General features: G+C 38.9%; 1 protein-coding gene across 1 annotated transcript in view; it reads right to left on the reverse strand.

Annotated features, from left to right (window-relative positions):
* Window positions 1-7647: 7647 nt before the first annotated feature.
* The window catches only part of LOC126335351 (brefeldin A-inhibited guanine nucleotide-exchange protein 3), a 295547-nt gene continuing 285231 nt past the window's right edge, over window positions 7648-17963 (reverse strand). Inside the window, exon 31 of the mRNA XM_049998536.1 lies at window positions 7648-11475. Within this exon, the coding sequence (XP_049854493.1) occupies window positions 11260-11475 (216 nt within the window). The 3' untranslated portion in view covers window positions 7648-11259. The remainder of the gene's footprint in view (window positions 11476-17963) is intronic.

Here is a 17963-nt window from a genome sequence, read left to right on the forward strand (position 1 = left end):
GACAAGAGGATGACTCTTGTATAGCAGTTTGCTTAGCTTGTCAGTACTGTATGAGGGTGGTTTGAAAAGTTCTAAGAACGGAATAGAAAAAAGTATCACATCACTGTAACTTTTTTACTTTTCAATGTAGTCTCGTTGTAGATTAATGCACTTGGTCCAACAATGTTTCAGTGCCTTGATCCAATCTCGAAAATGAGTTTTTTCCTGGTCTGCAAAATAGTTGTCAACTCCCGCAATCAATTCTCCATTTTAAGTGAATCTTCGTCCACCAAGAAAAAATTTCAGTTTTGGGAAGAGATGGAAGTCTAGCGGAGCCATATCAGGTGAATAAGATGGGTGTGGCAACAATTTATACCTTAGTTTGTGTAATTTTGCCTTGTCGATGGCACATGTGTGCAGGCGCACATTCTCATGATGGAAGATGACTTTCTTCCTTGCTAAACCTGGCCTTTGTTGTGTATCTTTTGTTGCAATTTGTCCAGGTGGTTAACATAGTATTCTCCAGTAATTGTTTGCACACTGGGGGGATAATCTACAAACAGAACACTGATGCCGTGACCTTTCTGGGGTATAGTAGTGCACCCAAGTTTCATCTGTGGTTACAAACCAGCACAAAAAATCTTGTCCATTTCTCCTAAAATATGCCAAACATTGTTCCGATATGTCCATTCTCATGCGTTTTTGATCAAACGTCAACGGTCGTGACACCACTCTTTCAAATAATTTTTTCATTTCTAATTCTTCAGTTAAAATGTGATATGTCCTTTTAGATGACATCTGGAAAGCATGAGCAATTTCACGCACTTTCAATCGGCAATACTCAATGACCATTTTGTACACTTTTGCAATGATTTCTGGAGTAGTGACACATCTTGGCCAACCACTGCGCGGATCATCATTTAAGCTCACCTGACCAAATTTAAATTAATTTGTCCATTTGGCAACAGTTGAATATGAAGGAGCACAGTCCCCTAGTGTGTTCTGGAAATCGGCATGCATGTCCTTTGTTTTCATACCTTTCTTCACGACGTACGTAATCACTGCTCAGATCTCAATTTTTTTCATCTTCGTAAATCACTACGTGGGAACAACAGCAGAGCCACGTTACCACCACAGTTCTCTTCCAAAAGCACTGACGTGGCATTTGTTTACAGGCAACAGTCCAATCAATATAACTTGTTGAACAACTCGTTGTGCTAGCGCTGACCTCTCGTGGTGATTCCGAGACCTTTTTAAACCACCCTAATAATAACAGAAAATTGCAGCAGATGATAATGGGTGCAAAGCAGATATATGACTGTTGACAAATGTGGATCTACAATTTTGCAGGTTACAGTTGTTTTGCACAGACAATACAATGCTAATGTTAGGTTATGGTGATAAATCAAGCACAGGCTACAAACATCTGTGTGGCACAAAGAAAACATGGTGTCACAGAAGTAAATGTTAGTAGATAGCATCAGATGAAGAATAAATTAAGATCACAAGTTCAACACACAACAGTTTCAGAGGACTGACGGTGGGAAGATTTCTTGCATTGGAGGAACAGGTTGTTCAGCATTTGCAAGAGAAAAGTAATGATGGCCTATCAATTACTCAAGAAATTATTCAAATGAAGGTGTTGGAGATGAAGAAAAATTTTCCAACTGCATAAACTGTGGAATTCATAGCAAATATGGGCTGGTATGTGGATGATGAAGGCAAGGCTTATGTTACAGTGCAGATTTTGCGTGCCATTTGATTAACAACTTCTTGACTTTCAGCATCATATAATGAAGAAAACAGCTTGACTATTTACCAGGCCATTTAAGCAATGATTATGAAGATAAAATTAATGCCAGTCATTTCTTTTCATTTACTTATTTCTCATTTATTATCAAAATGTGGAGAATCCACAGAATAGTACATGTTTGAAAGAGGTGTAATATACTTTAGGCAGATCTTAAGGTACTTTATATCAATAAAACAGTTTTTAATTTTGATTAGTCAGAGTACATTACCAGTGGAACAGCATACTCTCCAGGAAGTACACTACTGACCATCAAAATTGCTACACCATGAATATGACGTGCTATGCTGTGATATGCAAATGATTAGCTTTTCAGAGCACTCACACAAGGTTGGTGCCGATGGCGACACCTACAACATGCTGACATGAAGAAAGTTTCCAACCGATTTCTCATACACAAACAGCAGTTGACCCGTGTTTCCTGGTGAAGCGTTGATATGATGCCTTGTGTAAGGAGGATAAATGCATACCATCATGTTTCTGACTTTGATAAAGGTCAGACTGTAACTTATCGCGATTGTGGTTTATCATATCGCGACATTGCTGTTCATGTTGGTTGAGATCCAATGACTGTTACCAGAATATGTAATTGGTGGGTTCAGGAGGGTAATATGGAATGCCGTGCTGGATCCCAATGGCTTCGTATCACTAGCAGTCGAGATGACAGGCATCTTATCTGCATGGCTGTAATGGATCGTGCAGCCACGTCTCGATCCCTGAGGCAACAGATGGGGATGTTTGCAAGACGACAACCATCTGCACAAACAGTTCAGTGATGTTTGCAGCAGCATGGACTATCAGCTTGGAGACCATGGCTGCGGTTACCCTTGACACTGAATCACAGACGGGAGCACCTGCAATAGTGTACTCAACGACGAACCTGGGTGCACGAATGGCAAAACATCATTTTTTTGGATGAATCCAGGTTCTGTTTACAGCATCCATGTTTGGCGACATCGCAGTGAAAGCACATTGGAAGCGTGTATTCGTCAACGCCATACTAGCTTATCACCCGGCATGATGGTATGGGGTGCCATTGGTTACACGTCTTGGTCACCTCTTGTTCGCATTGACTGCATTTTGAACAGTGGACATTACATTTCAGATGTGTTACGACCTGTGGCTCTACCCTTCATTCGATCCCTGTGAAACCCTACATTTCAGCAGGATAATGCACGGCCGCATGTTGCAGGACCTGTACTGGCCTTTCTGGATACAGAAAATGTTCGACTGCTGCCCTGGCCAGCACATTCTCTAGATCTATCACCAAATGAAAAAGTCTGGTCTATGGTGGCCGAGCAATTGGCTCGTGGTTGTTCTGAGTACTGATTTCTCAGGATCTATCCACCCAAATTGAGTGAAAATGTAATCACATGTCAGTTCTAGTATAATATATTTGTCCAATGAATACCCGTTTATCGTCTGCATTTCTTCTTGGTGTAGCAATTTTAATGGCCAGTAGTGTACCGGGTGATCAAAAAGTCAGTATAAATTTGAAAACTTAATAAACCACGGAATATTGTAGATAGAGAGGTAAAAATTGACACACATGCCTGGAATGACATGAGGTTTTACTGGAAAAAAACACACACACACACACACACAAAGAATTATAAAAAAATTACAAAATAAAAAAAAAAATCACAAAATGTCCAACAGATGGCGCTGGACAGCAAAACGACAGTGACTGCGCATGACAATCATGTATAAAAGGAACTGTAATGAGAGAGAGAATCAGATGTGCCAGCAGTCGCAGCATGTTGACGTTACCTGAAATGGCGCTTAGAGTGTAGCTGTATTATCAGAATGGGGGATGTGCGAGTTCAGCGTTACGATCCTATCGGCATAGGAAGGGGATTCGAATGGGTAAAGATCCATTGACAAATACAGCTGTGGCGATAATGATTTCGAAGTTCGAAGCCACGAGTTGTTAGACGATAAACCCCGTAGTGGCCGACCGAGCACAAGGCGTAATGCTGCTGAGACAGTTCAGGAAGAAATGAGAGACTGTAGTGGGTTCGTCTATGCACGGGGAAGTTGGCACTCATGCAGTTGCACGTCGCACCGGCATTCCATACACTACTGTTTGGTTGGCACTTAGGCGTACCCTCCGATGCTATCCGTACAAAATCCATCAGCATCACGAACTGTTACCTGGCGATTTAGTGAAGCGGAGGGCATTTGTGGTGTGGGTGTTTCAGAAGATGGCGGAAGATGATGATTGGTTGAGTAATGTGTTGTGGACCGATGAAGCTCATTTCAAGCTCCAAGGGTCTGTCAAAACCAACAACTGCAGAATTTGGGCTACCGAAAATCCCAGAACTGTCGTGGAAACTCCACTGCACGACGAGAAAGTCACAGTACGGGTTGGATTTCCCCCATCTACCATTGTTGGGTCTTTTTTTCTTTGAGAAAATGCACGATTATGGTTTTCTAACTGCTACCGTGACTGGTGAGAGGTACGCCAATATGTTACAAAATCGCATCATCCCCAGCCTGGTCGATAAACACCTGCTGGTAAATACGATGTCGATGTTTATGCAGGATGGCGCTCCACCGCATATTGCTAGATGTGTGAGTGATTTCTTGGTACACGTTGTTTGGTTATGATTTGTGTGCTTAGCCGCCACTTTCGTCATTCTTGGCCTCCCAGGTCCCCAAACCTCAGTCTGTGTGATTATTGGCTTTGGGGTTACCTGAAGTCGCAAGTGTATCGTGATCGACTGACATCTCTAGGGATGCTGAAAGACAACATCCGATGCCAATGCCTCTCCATAACACCGGACATGCTTTACACTGCTGTTCACAACATTATTCCTCGACTACATCTATTGCTGAGGAATGATGGTGAACATACTGAGCCTTTCCTGTGAAGATCATCATCTTTGCATTGTCTTATTTTGTTATGCTAATTATTGCTATTTTGAGCAGATAAAGCACCATCTGTCGGACATTTTTTGTACTTTTGTATTTTTTTGGTTCTAACAAAACCCCATGTCATTCCAAGCATGTGTGTCAATTTGCACCTCTATATCTACATTATTCCATGATTTATTCAGTTTTCAAATTTATACTGACTTTTTGATCACCCAGTATATTAAGTGCTTTAATGGCATTGCAGAGAAAGAGCTGAACAGAGGTCTGGAAATGTCCTTGGTAGGAGTTCATTGGCTACAGTTCATCTCTTCAATCCAACCAAGTCATACCAGATGGACTTCAGATCTGGAAAGCACACTGAGGTCAGTCCATGTGATGGTTACCTTCACCTGATAAGAATTCATCCACTGTAGAAGTTGACTGGGGACAGGAATTATTCTGCACAAAGAAGACACCTGGGTCAACTGCACTTACATAACACTACACGTGGTTGCAGAATCTCCTTTCTGCATCACTCAATGTTAGCAGCATTCCTCCAGCCACCGATGAAAATGTGGAGCACTGTATGCCGATCCTACACGATATCTCACCACATCCCAACTTTACTACTGCCACATTATTATCTTTTGACAACAAACTGTGATTTACTGGCCATCACTTTACTTATATGCTAATCATTCTGCATACTGAAATGGGATTATTATGCGAAGAGCACAATCACATTCATTCATGTCACTGCTGCTGTCTCCACAATAAACAAGCCCATATCTGCACTGCCATCGCAGCACACAAATTGTAAGATGTCTAGCACAAGGATAAATTGCTCACACAGTTTGCCAGAAAACTGAAATTTCTAATGCAGCAATGATATCTGCAGGCAACTGTCTTGCATGTGTTGTTGGATTTTGTCATGAAAATAAGGCCAGATTTCAGTCTAGTTGTGGACAGCTTACTCATGATTGATCTTGTACCATCCTATAATGAACATTTTCAGTGTCATAGAGTAATATCTTTTGGCACATTCGTCTCTGTTAATGTTACGGTATGTGTCTGATTTATTTTAATGTATGTGAGGAGTCTATCCTGCAAAACTCTGATCAAATTGCATTGTTGTGTCATTTAATTATAAACTTCACCATAACACTACATACTACTCTCAAAAAAGTACAATCTTGGTTGAGACACTGTGGGTTCAATGCACTGTTTTACAATTGTCTTTTCCAATTAGTTAATACTCTTATATGATTTTGCAGTGTCTGTCTGAAAGAACAGACACCATGCAGAATCTGCAGATGTGAAACATTACATGTCAATTGAAGGGGATCACTGCTGTCAGCTGCAGCAGAACATTATGTGGAATCAGCGCCAATCAGCAAAAATGTGAACTGGACTGGGATTCGAACCCAAGATCTCCTCCTTGCTAGGCAAGTGCATTAGCTACTGTGTTGTCCAGGACACTGTGTTATTGCAACCGTACAGACTATCTCGACAAGCCTCATGGCTGATCCACATTCCCAACCAGCATCACCTATCTGCAGTCCCGTCCATTTTACTTGCTACTCTGAGATTTCCCACATGAGGTCGGACATATTTGTGCTGGATGGTGCAGTAGGTAACGCATCTGCCTAGTAAGCGGGAGATCCTAAGTTGGAATCCCACTCTGGCACACATTTTTGGTCATCGCCATTGATTCTGCATAATGTCCTGCTGCAGTGATCCCCTTCAAGTTATGTAGGACATGTCCATAAGAATAGATACCACACATTCATATAATTGATACACTTAGCTGGGCAATGGATTCACCTTCTTCAGTGCGGATGCACAAATACGTCCGACCTCCTGAGGGAATCTCAGCAGAGCAAACAGTGAGTAAAATGGACAGGGACTGTGGGCAGGGGGCACTCGTTGGGAATGTGGATCTGCCATGAGGCATGCCAAGATAGTGAATGCAGTTGTGATAACACTGTATCTCAGAAGGCACAGTGGTTAACAGCTTGCCTAATAAGCAGGAGATACTGCGTTTGTATCTGGGTCCAGTACACGTTTTCGCCCATTGCCGCTGGTTCTGTGTAATACCCCACTGCAGCTGACAGCAGTGGCCCCCTCCAATATACATGTAATACTAAATACAGGGTGTACAAAAGTCAGAGAACACTTTCAATTATTTATTGTGCAAGCACTAAACATTGTACAGATGTCATACATATTGCATTTTAAAAAGAAACTCTGAGAGATTTTTTTTTTTTTAAATTACAAACATTTGATATGCGAACCATGAGTGACCCAGCAGACGTCAACAAGGTAATCAAATTCTCGCCATACCCGTCCCAGCATGGCATCGTCGATTGTGGCAGTCGCTTCCCATATTCTCTCCCGGAGCTTTGATACATCATGTGGTAGAGGCACATACACCATCTTTAATGTGTCACCACAGAAAAGAGTCTCACATAGTGAGGTCTGACAATTGGGGGGGGGGGGGGGGGCATTTCATCAAACAGCTCATTCGCACCTGAACTCGCCATGTTTGTGGCTAGGGCTGACTACTGGCAAATTACCAAACTATCCTGTGATGGTATGCATGAGAAAAAAAACAACTTTCAGGGTTTCTCTTCAAAATGTCATATGTATGATATCTGTACAATGTTTGGTTCTTGTACAATAAATAATTGAAAGTGTTCTCAGACTTTATGTACACCTTGTACTCCTTTCTTCTCTAGATAATACATTTCTAATTCATATCAAAAATGATGATGATTATTTACAGTGATCACTCACCTTTTCCATTTCCATTTTCCTCTTTCTTTTATTGCTGTTTACCTTTGGACGCTGGTGTGTGTATCCAAATCATGTTTCAGAGAAAAGTAATCTTAAATGATAAGTGAATGATGTTGCTGTTCTTCACCATTCTTGAGATCTGATGACAATGAAAATGCACATGAAAGTAAAATAACAATAAGGGAATTAAGAAAGACCTCGACCTGTTCTAACATTTCAGGAAGAAAATTATATTTCTTGTAACTCAGCTACAACAAGCATAAAAATTCTGTTGGAATTAATATAGTAACTCCAATTGTACTCAATGATAACAATTCATATATAATCATTCAAAAGCAATTATGTAAATCATGCTAATAATACTGCATTACTTATCTTTGATGATTATTGACTAGATTGATGGTACATTTTAATTGTAGACCACAAAAAAATAATTTTAAGTAAAAGAAATCATGAAACATAAAGCTCCAAAGTTACATCTCTTTACATAGTTACAAACAATTAAACTGAGTTAAAGATTGAAAGAGGATTTTTATCACTTGTAACAGAATGTGACAATAATTTAAGTTACAGCATTCTTACTCCAGAAAAATTAATTTTTCTTACAAGTTGGCTATTGTGTATATGAAGAAAAAAACATTACAGTAAGTACATCAATTATTGTAACATCAAAACAGTTTCAAACCCCTCTGTGTCCGTAATTAACCTGAACTGTATTTATAGCAACAGAAAAATCTGAAACAAGCTCATCTACAATTCCATTAACACAGTTACTATTATATTCTGGCACATCCATGACACAAGACATCCATATCACACACAATTAATGTTTTACCTGAAACCTTCTTCACTCAGTTAGCCAAGAATGAAGAAATGCATAGCAGCATTTCTAACCTTAATTTCTTCAAGATCATAGGATTTTGTAAAAAGAATTAAGGGCACTGTTATCAATCATAGACATAACACTTCTGAAGTACAATGTCCAGCAGAATTTATGCATTCTGTAAAAATACATCAACAATATTTTTTAAAAAGACATGTCTCAAAATTCCAAGCTGAATATTACAGGAGCTATTTTTTTATTTAAAAAGTCCACAAAAACTTTATAAATATGACTAATAAAATGAATAATGGGACCAACAGCAACATATTTAAGTAGAGTATAGAAGATCACTTTCTTGCTCTTTTAATGAGAAGGCTCTTTGGATTTCCCAATTGTTAACTGTGTGTCTTCTCTCATTGTCAAATTATTTTTCAAATTTTTCACATAATATTCGTTAGTGTAGTGTGTGAAAAACCCAAAGCTCTAATGTTATACAGTCTTCAGTTATTAGTGCTTCATTGTAACAATCTACAACCACTGATCATCTTACTCTCTACACAAACAAAGTGTTTACAATTCAAAAATTATTCAACATGAAATAAAGGTATTAAAATATTCAAACATACAACAAAAAGGAGACATAAGTGCAAGATCCCTGATCTAAGGACAATTTATGCAGCTACACACACAATTTCATGCACTGCAACTCTATATATGTTTCACAATTCAAATAAGAAACTATTTCCTGAAATAGATACATGATATATCCGATACTTATATTTGTCGGAAACTGATTTGTGAACTGGTAGCTGCCTATTTTAAAAATCACACATTCTTACTGACAGATGTGTTCCTTTAACATATTGATACTCAAGAGTCAATAATGTATAATCATGTTGTTTAAAGTATCAACTTCCCAACAATATTTTAAACAGCATGTATTAAAAATAATAGTGTAGGTTTGTAAGGTAAATTTTATAATGTCAGAAGCTTTACTGCGGGAAAGAATTTGAACTTCATCAATGTCGAGTACCAGTAAATTAATTTATTCTTTACATATTTCAAATAAAATGGATTAAGATCAGTTATAAAACATACAAATGACCAATGGAAACAATGCTATTGGAATTGGTGATTTACTTATGAGAATTTGGGAGTATAATGTGAGGATTTGAAATTTACTGAAACATTTTGGGATAACCTTCCAGTAAAGATTTATAACAACATTTAGTCAGGAATATTATGTATTTACTGTTGCATACATCAGTATCAGTTACTGTGCAATGGCAGTGTAAATCAAATGGCTCACTGATTTTAAAATAAGTGGTGGAATGAACCTTGGTTTTACCTTCTTCACAGAAGTTACGAAGCTGTTACACTTTTTCGATATAGCTTCTCAAGGAGTGTCCTTGTATGAAGTAATTCCTGAATGCGATTATGGAGCAATCAGTAGTATAAGTCAGGGAAGGTAATAGCCACAGATATATCAGCTGGACAGATGAAATAAACCTCACATTATGGTTTCATTTTTAGCCTTCCATTTTAAATATATGGGATGCACTCTACACGAGAAACTCTAATGCTGATAGAGTCATCTTAAGTGGTCCCGGAATTTCCATCAAAATCATAAAATATAACATGAAAGTAATTTGTTATTGCATGAAAGTACTCTAAAATTTAATCACAGACATCACAGTGCTTCATGAAATAGAAATAGTAGATTGAAACAGGCTCACAGAAAGCTTACTGACAGTGGTCTTCCTGACAGATTAATATCATGTAACGGACTGGTCTTTCAATGTAGAACTTTGGCAACAATGCTCTACTAACTAGGTAGCCCTCTCATACCAACTAAACAGACTGACAGTGAAACAGTTTTATCAAAGCTTGATGTACTGTCAAGCAGAGAAAACCTGTAACATTATAAAAGAGATTTAATCTCTCGGGAAAAGCAAAATGGAACCACTTCACAGAAATTGTCCAACAAACAGTTCCTTTCTGTGAGTTGACTAATGAAAAAGAATCACAAAAATCCTGAATTTGGCCTTTCTTCACTTCTCATTTACTAAAATTGCAATAAAGTAACACCTTAAACATGTGATGTGCCCAAATTCTTAAACTATGTTAATTAAGGGAAGTACACTGCCCAACTTCTTAAACTATATTAACGGAGGGAAGTGGACTAAGTTTTCAGCCATGTCTGTCATACAACAAGCATGAGAAGACCATATACACACTCTTACTAACATATGTGTTCCTTTAACACGTTGATACTCAAGAGTCAATAATGTATAATCATAAAATGTGACATGAATTTCAGTATTATGATAGTGTAAGAACTCAAGTTTATATGTTTCTAAAATGTTTCAACTTAACAATGCTAATACACTAAAGTTTAGGGCATCTAACAAATACAAAAAAGGTTAAACAGAAACTGCTCATTTCCCACAAATATGTTAACAATAGCCCTTGCAAAGTGCAGCAGTACTGCTCTTGTAATCTTGCTGAATGAGTCATACTATTTCCATTTCTGTCACTCTTAAATAATGATAATGCCCATATCATTGAACTCTGTAATCAACTGAAAAAATGTTAACAGCTCTTGTGTTGACTGCATCATATTTCAAAATGTTTCAACCATTATTAAAACTTTCATCATCAGAATATGCAATATTAAGTGCCCTGATGAATGACCCCTTTAATAATGACTGACACATTGGTTCACATGTACAATATTATATGGCTGCCAGCCAGAATAATTTAATGGACCATGAAGAAACTTTTTTAGTAATGACTTGTCACATTTGATTCCTCATTCAGTGTGATCTCTATGGTTCTGTTTTCTCTGCTTATTTGTTTACACCTTTATAGACATACATGTAACATTAATATTGTAGGAGATAATCTGTTCACCTAGGAACACACTGTACTCGGAAGACACACAGTAAATCATAGAAGCTAACTTTTCACCAGGCAACAACGAACAGAATACAGCTTATTCTGGACTGAATCCATACAGCACAGCAACTCGATAGAAAAATTCAGCAACAGCTTGTTTCAGTGTAGTGTCTGTAGCATGTGCTGTGAGCTGGCGTACACCATGAAACAGCACAGGTAACAATGTGCGAAAATGGTTATCATCTAACTGCGCCAAGAGATCAAATACAGAGCCCAGCATTTCTGCCCAGACTTTTCGGTGAGCTTCACTATCCTGTTACATAACAAAAAAATTACAGAAAGATGTAAAACAGTAAAAATAAACTAAGTGTAATGATATATCTAGGACACCAAATGCAAGCAAAGAAGTCAAAACTACTGAAACACGCGCACACGCACACGCACGCACGCACGCGCATGCACACGCACACGCACGCACGCACACACACACACACACACACACACACACACACACACACACACACACACACACACAATCCAGTCACATGATCACATGTCAAAAGCCTGCACGTACATGATCACCTGTCAATAGCCTGAATAACCATCTTATGCTGCACAGACCACTGTGCGACTACTAGGCAGTGAGTCATGAGGTTTTGGAAGGTACCTACAGGGATGCGGAGTCATGGAAACTCCACTGTCATGGCCAGCTGCACTAAAGTTTCTTGGTTGAGGATCTATGACAGGAGCAGCCCTATTGAGGTGGTCCCACAGATTTTTGACTAGTCTACATCCGGGCAGTTTCATGCCCAGTTGAGTACAGTAATGATCCTGGTGCTCTTCCAGTCAATTAGGTACATTGCGAGCTATGTGACACATTGCATTGTCCTGCTGGCAGATGCCAATGCACTGAGGAAAAACAAACTATATGTAGGAATGGACGTGGTATGACAAGCAAGCAACTATTTACTTACACATATGGCCACTGCCAAACTGTGGCAAACTCCATACTTCACTATCCAGTTGCCACTCTTGTTGCATGCCACAACAAAAATGACTTCAACAGCTTGTTCACTACAGGGGCTGTTTCGATACTCTCTTCCAGTAAAAGTTTGCCTGAACTACGTATATGGGAATTGTCTTTTCAACATATCCTGCACTCTCACAGTCCCTGTAGCCTAAACCTCTGATAACCTGTTCCTGCTGCCTCACCTTGTCTTTTCCATACTCTCTACTGTACACAACTCTCCTTTTCTGTCCAGACTGTGCACTGCTTTCTCCAATGACTGTTCCTCCCCTCTTTCTCCCTGTCCATGCAGGCATTCAACCCCCCCTCTCTCTCTTTCTCCCCCCCCCCCCCCTCTCCTCATTCCCCTTTTCAAACCTTCTTCCTTCTCTCTCGCATTCCTTTCTCCCCCTTCATCTTCACCTTTCTCTTCATTCCCCCCACCCCCCAAATTACCTCTCTTCCTCTACCTCTATTTTGTACCCTCTATACTCTTTTTGACTTGTTGTGTGGCTGCGAAGTCATCTATCAAAAAATCTGCCACTTTCCTGCTACTCCCTCCTTGTGACCTTCTCTATTCCCTCCCCACTTCCATCAGCACAGGCAACTGCTTTCAATAATTGAGTATCAATCATTAATCATTCTGTGTTCACGGGGGTGTGTATTTGGGTACCTGTGTGGTTGTGTGTGTCAATGTGTGTACTATTGCAAAAAAAAGAGCTAGTTCTTGAAAGGTAGTGTGACTGCTGTTTTGTGTTACATGTTTCTGTGCCCCACGTATCAATCTGCTACAGATGAGTAGTTGCCTTTCCCTTATTTTTATGTATTGCTCCATCCAGGAATTTCCATTGTTGTTTAATATAGGATATTGAACACATACAGAGAAGAGCAGAATGAATGGTCACAGGTTGGTTTGACATACAGGGGAGTGTCACAGAGATGTTGAAAGAACAACTGGTAGACACTTGAAGATAGACACAGACTACACCGAGAAAGCATACTTACAAAGTTTCAAGAACTGTCTTTAAATGATAACTCTAGGGATATACCACAACTTTCTATACACCAAAGTATTCAATAAATTGCAGAGAACCATCCAAGCTACAATATTACTTTTCTTTGTTATTTGATGATTAGTTTTGAGTCAAATTCCATCCACTAAGCTATGCAACAGCACCAATTATGAGAGCCACATGTCTATACATTCCAGTTAAACATCTTGTAAGATAGTGCACACCCTTAGAGATCATGAGAACAAGATCAGATTAATTACAGCATGCACAGAGGCACTTAACAGTGGTTTCCATTATATGGATGTAGGTGCAGATATTAATATTACAATTTCTAACAAAGCACTAAATGCAGACACATGAAATCTAATGTGGCTGACCCTGTATATACCACAAACAAATACAAGGAAGGATTAAAAAGTAATGCGCAATAATTTTTTTCCGCTGCTATTGCAGCTGTAATGTTGAAATTTCATGACAATATAGTTGGAAGTTTGTGCTGCAGAGGTTTTTTTTCTACATGTGCAGCTCTAGTGAGAGAACCCTGAACTATGAAACAAAATTGGCTCATATACTGTCATCAAATTGTGAAGAGCAGTGTAGTGTAGTTCGATATTTGTGGACGAAAGGGCATGAAAAGGAAATCCACAGGAACATTCAAGCGTATATGGGGATGCATGTATGGACTGTAGCAATCTCTCCAGGTGGTGTGCATTCATCCAAGAAGGTCATGTCCACTTTAGTGATACGCCATGCTCGATGCAGCTGGTAACAGCTGCAAACCCGCAGAATGTTGGAGCCATTGAGGCAGCAATTTTGAATAACAGGCATGTGCAACTGCACACTTATTGTACATGATACACTAAAGTTTTGTAAAGTTTGTGCTCGCTGGGTGCCTAAGAGCCTGACAGACAACTACAAGTGTCAACGAATGATGACAAGCTTGAATCACTTAACACATTACAACACAAAGGGTATGACTTTCTGAATGAAATCATCACTGGTGATCAGTCATGGGGGCACCACTACATGGCCAAAACCAAACACACCTCATTGGAGTGGAAACATGCTGGTTCCCCAGTAAGAAAAAAATTCAAAGTAATTCAGTCTGCTGGGGAAGTGCTGTAACCGTGTTCTGAGATATGCATGGTGCATTACTGGTGGACATGGGATCACTGGGAATGCTGCAGCCCATACTGAAACTTCAGTTAAGTTGTGTAGTGCACTTCAAGACAAATGCCGCAACATTAATGTTGAAGGTGTCAAACTTCGTCATGACATTGCTCACCTCCAGGTTGCTGCTCCTGTTCATGAGAAAATTGCCAAATTTGGGCAGGAGGTTTCCCAGCATCCACCATAAAGTTCGGACCTTACACCTTCAGATTTTCATCTGTTTGGCCCCATGAAGAAATTCCTGGCCGGCCAATGCTTTTTGACAGGTGTGAAAGAAAATCAGCAGTCCAAGATGGTTATACTCCAACCAAACAGACCTCTATGAACAGACCATTTTGAAACTGGTACCATGATGAGAGAATTGTGATGATAATGGTGGTGACTATGTAGAAAAGTAGATAAATGATGTAAGTTCATTTGTGATTTTATTGTTTTGTTACCTATTAAACTTTTTGGTAATAAAATTATTGTGCATTACCTTCTGATCTTTTCTACGATAATTTTAAGAACAACATCTAAGGAAATTACAAAAAAATACTAAGAGACTGAAACTCATAACTCTTTCAGCTATGATGATATTTCTTGCCCTTCAATGATAACTGTACTCAGCCAAAAATTAGGTACATTTTCTAATAAGCTTAAGTATCTATTAGCAACACCAGCCTCAAAAATTGAAAATAAAGATATCATCTGTAATTGCAGGTTTGTTTCACTCTTTCAGTCTACACATTATTTCCCACAATGTGACCTCATTAACTGCCTGTTTGGCTTTTGTAGAGTTCTAGCTACATAAACCAATATCCAATCTCACAAATTGCATTCTGCTATAGCTTAATAACAAAAATGATCCTGTTCATATATTCTGTAGGTTTGACAAGGACTTTGATTGTATCAAAAAAATATTCTTGGGAAACTAAAATGTTGTGGTGTGAATGGGAACTGTCTTGCCTAGATGGAGTTTCATCTCAATAACAGAAAACAGTTCACATTGAAAAATAGCACTACTGAAGTAAAACATACTCTTTATGGAGGAACATAAAATATGAAGTCCCATTTGTTTCAGTTCTACGTCTACTTTATTTCTACATAAATTTTATTCAAATGCTTGATTCACCTTTGAGCATTTTTACATGCAATCAGTGTCATAATTTATTTAAGTAATCAGGTAAAATCAATAGTATAAGCGAATTATATACGAGACGTATACTGTGCGAATTGTGGTTATATGATAGACTCTGTTGCTTACCACATGATTATCTCTGATGAAACAACAATCTTATCCCACGCATCAAGCTACTGGGATTCTGTCGTCAAAGAAGTAGTTGAAACCCGAATGTGCATACGACAACATTAATTGGAACAGTGGCTGTGAGGTGCATAACAAAAGGTGACTAATGCTTAAAGGCTAAGAGAAATAAGCCTGCTTATGTACCATCTAATGGAATCAGCATCACTATTAATAATCTTCCATAAAAAACTTCAACATAATCTCTGGCATCATAGGAAAGTTCTGTGAATTTGTGATGTCTCCAAGGAATAATTCACAGAACTCCATACAAAAGTACCACATAGCCTATCAGTACAATAGTTAGCTCCTGATGATGACAGAAAAGTAAGCTGTTAAAACCTTGAGTATGCAAAACAAATCTGATGCAGCAAGTAAACCAAAAATCATTTACATGCCCAATGTCCATACTTTAATGACAGGCAATGAAAAAAGCTTCAAAACAAGATTTTGTTTCTTTTCAAAATGCTCAAACTGTTGGCCAAATCAGCAATTCCTTCTGCAGCTTTATTTTGAGACAAAGAGATTGTTTGAAGACCTTTCATATTTTCTAGGAGAATAGTAACTGCAATTTAAATTAGATATTCCTTATTGAAATCGCCCACCTTTAGTAAAATGTTTTGAATTTCAGTAAACATGAACGTTTCTGGAACATCTGGGACTAAACAAGGCAGAAGGGATAAATAACGTATACGTGATGCTCTCCAAATGGTCAAACGAACCTGTGGCCTTTTGTGCTGTCCTTGTTTCCATATTTTCAACACTTTCTGTATTTGGTAAGGATCTGAAGCACTTGAGGGATATTTTAGGATGAGTAGTACCAGTGTTTTGTAAGAAATCTCTTCTGTAGACCTATTGAACTAGTATATTATGAATGAAATGATGTATGTCATTTGCTTCACCTATGACTGAACCTATATAATCATTCCATTTCATATCACTCCAAACAGTTACACCCAGATATTTGTATGAGTTAACTGATTCCAGTTGTGACACACTGACATTTTTATCATAAGCACGGCACTTTTTTTTCTTTTCTTTTTTTGTTTTATGAAGTGTACAACTGAAAATTTCTGAAGATTTAAAGAAATACCTTGAATGGTTCATGGATGTTGCATCAGATGGTGGTGTGTAAACAGCATAATATTTTCACAAGGCAGCTGCACATCATTGTCAGGTGCTATTAACACACTGCTGTTGTGGCTTGCCCACCAATGCACTGGCTTGCTAGAAAAGTGCAGGTGCAAAGGGGCAGGGAAATAACATAATCAAAGAAGAAGTCGACATCCAGAGCCCCCTGCAGGAGAAACAGGCTGTAGTCTACTTGGGCGCAGTGTGGGAAAGTGTGGCTGCAAGCTGTGGACCCAGCATGCATACATGGGCAAGTTTGTTAATGGTCCTGACCCTTGATTCCTCATTTGTGTTGAATCCTTGCATTCACTCATCTGCAGCCAATTATATATAAGTGCTGCCAATACTTGTTTCCATACTTTGCTGAGTGGAAATCCAGAGTCGCTATTAGCTGTAAGTATTTCAGTTGCTTCATTAATGATACAGTCACAGTATGTGGGGGAAGGTGAGAGTATTTGGGCACTCTGCAGTTCTTGCCACATCCCATCATGACATTGTTCAGCAACAGCAGATTTTTCTGGCTAACCCAATCTGGTACGATGGCCATGTTCATAGCACCTGTTTTTAACAGTGCAACACATCTAGCCAATGTAAGATTTCCCATACACGAATGGGATTTTGTATATTCCTGGTTTTCGTAGACCTGTGTCATCTTTAATAGAACTCAACATCATTTGCATTTGCTAACCACCACCAATCTAAGGCACAAAAACCATCCTCGTGGAGTTCTCAATTTTTCCTGGTAGCTCTTTAGTGTATGATGATCTAAATGCATTGCAAATCTTCTTATCGGAGTAGCCATTCTGGAAAAATCACTGAGCAGAGATGGCTAAGCTCTGCTAATGAACTCTCTGGATCTGAGATAGCTATAGCCCTATAAATGAGTCTGCAATATACCACTGCACTGGGATGGGTGATGACAGCTCATCAATAAAGGTTGGTGTGTGTAGTTTTACAAAGCACACTGTGACCCAAGTATCTGCCTTATTTCCGCCAATCCTGACAGTCAGAGAAAGCAGGTTGGTGAAACACACAATCAGACGGATGAAGTTTAGATGATCCAAATGTGGAGTAAATATTGCTGGCCCATGTGGCCATACCACAAAAATATCATCTACACATCTGCAAAAACAAATTTAGATTTCAAAACTGCTGACTGAAATGCTCTGTTCCTTAAGTCTCTCAAAAAATATTAG

The sequence above is a fragment of the Schistocerca gregaria genome, chromosome 2 (assembly GCF_023897955.1).
Source record: "Schistocerca gregaria isolate iqSchGreg1 chromosome 2, iqSchGreg1.2, whole genome shotgun sequence".
Lineage (NCBI taxonomy): Eukaryota > Metazoa > Arthropoda > Insecta > Orthoptera > Acrididae > Schistocerca > Schistocerca gregaria.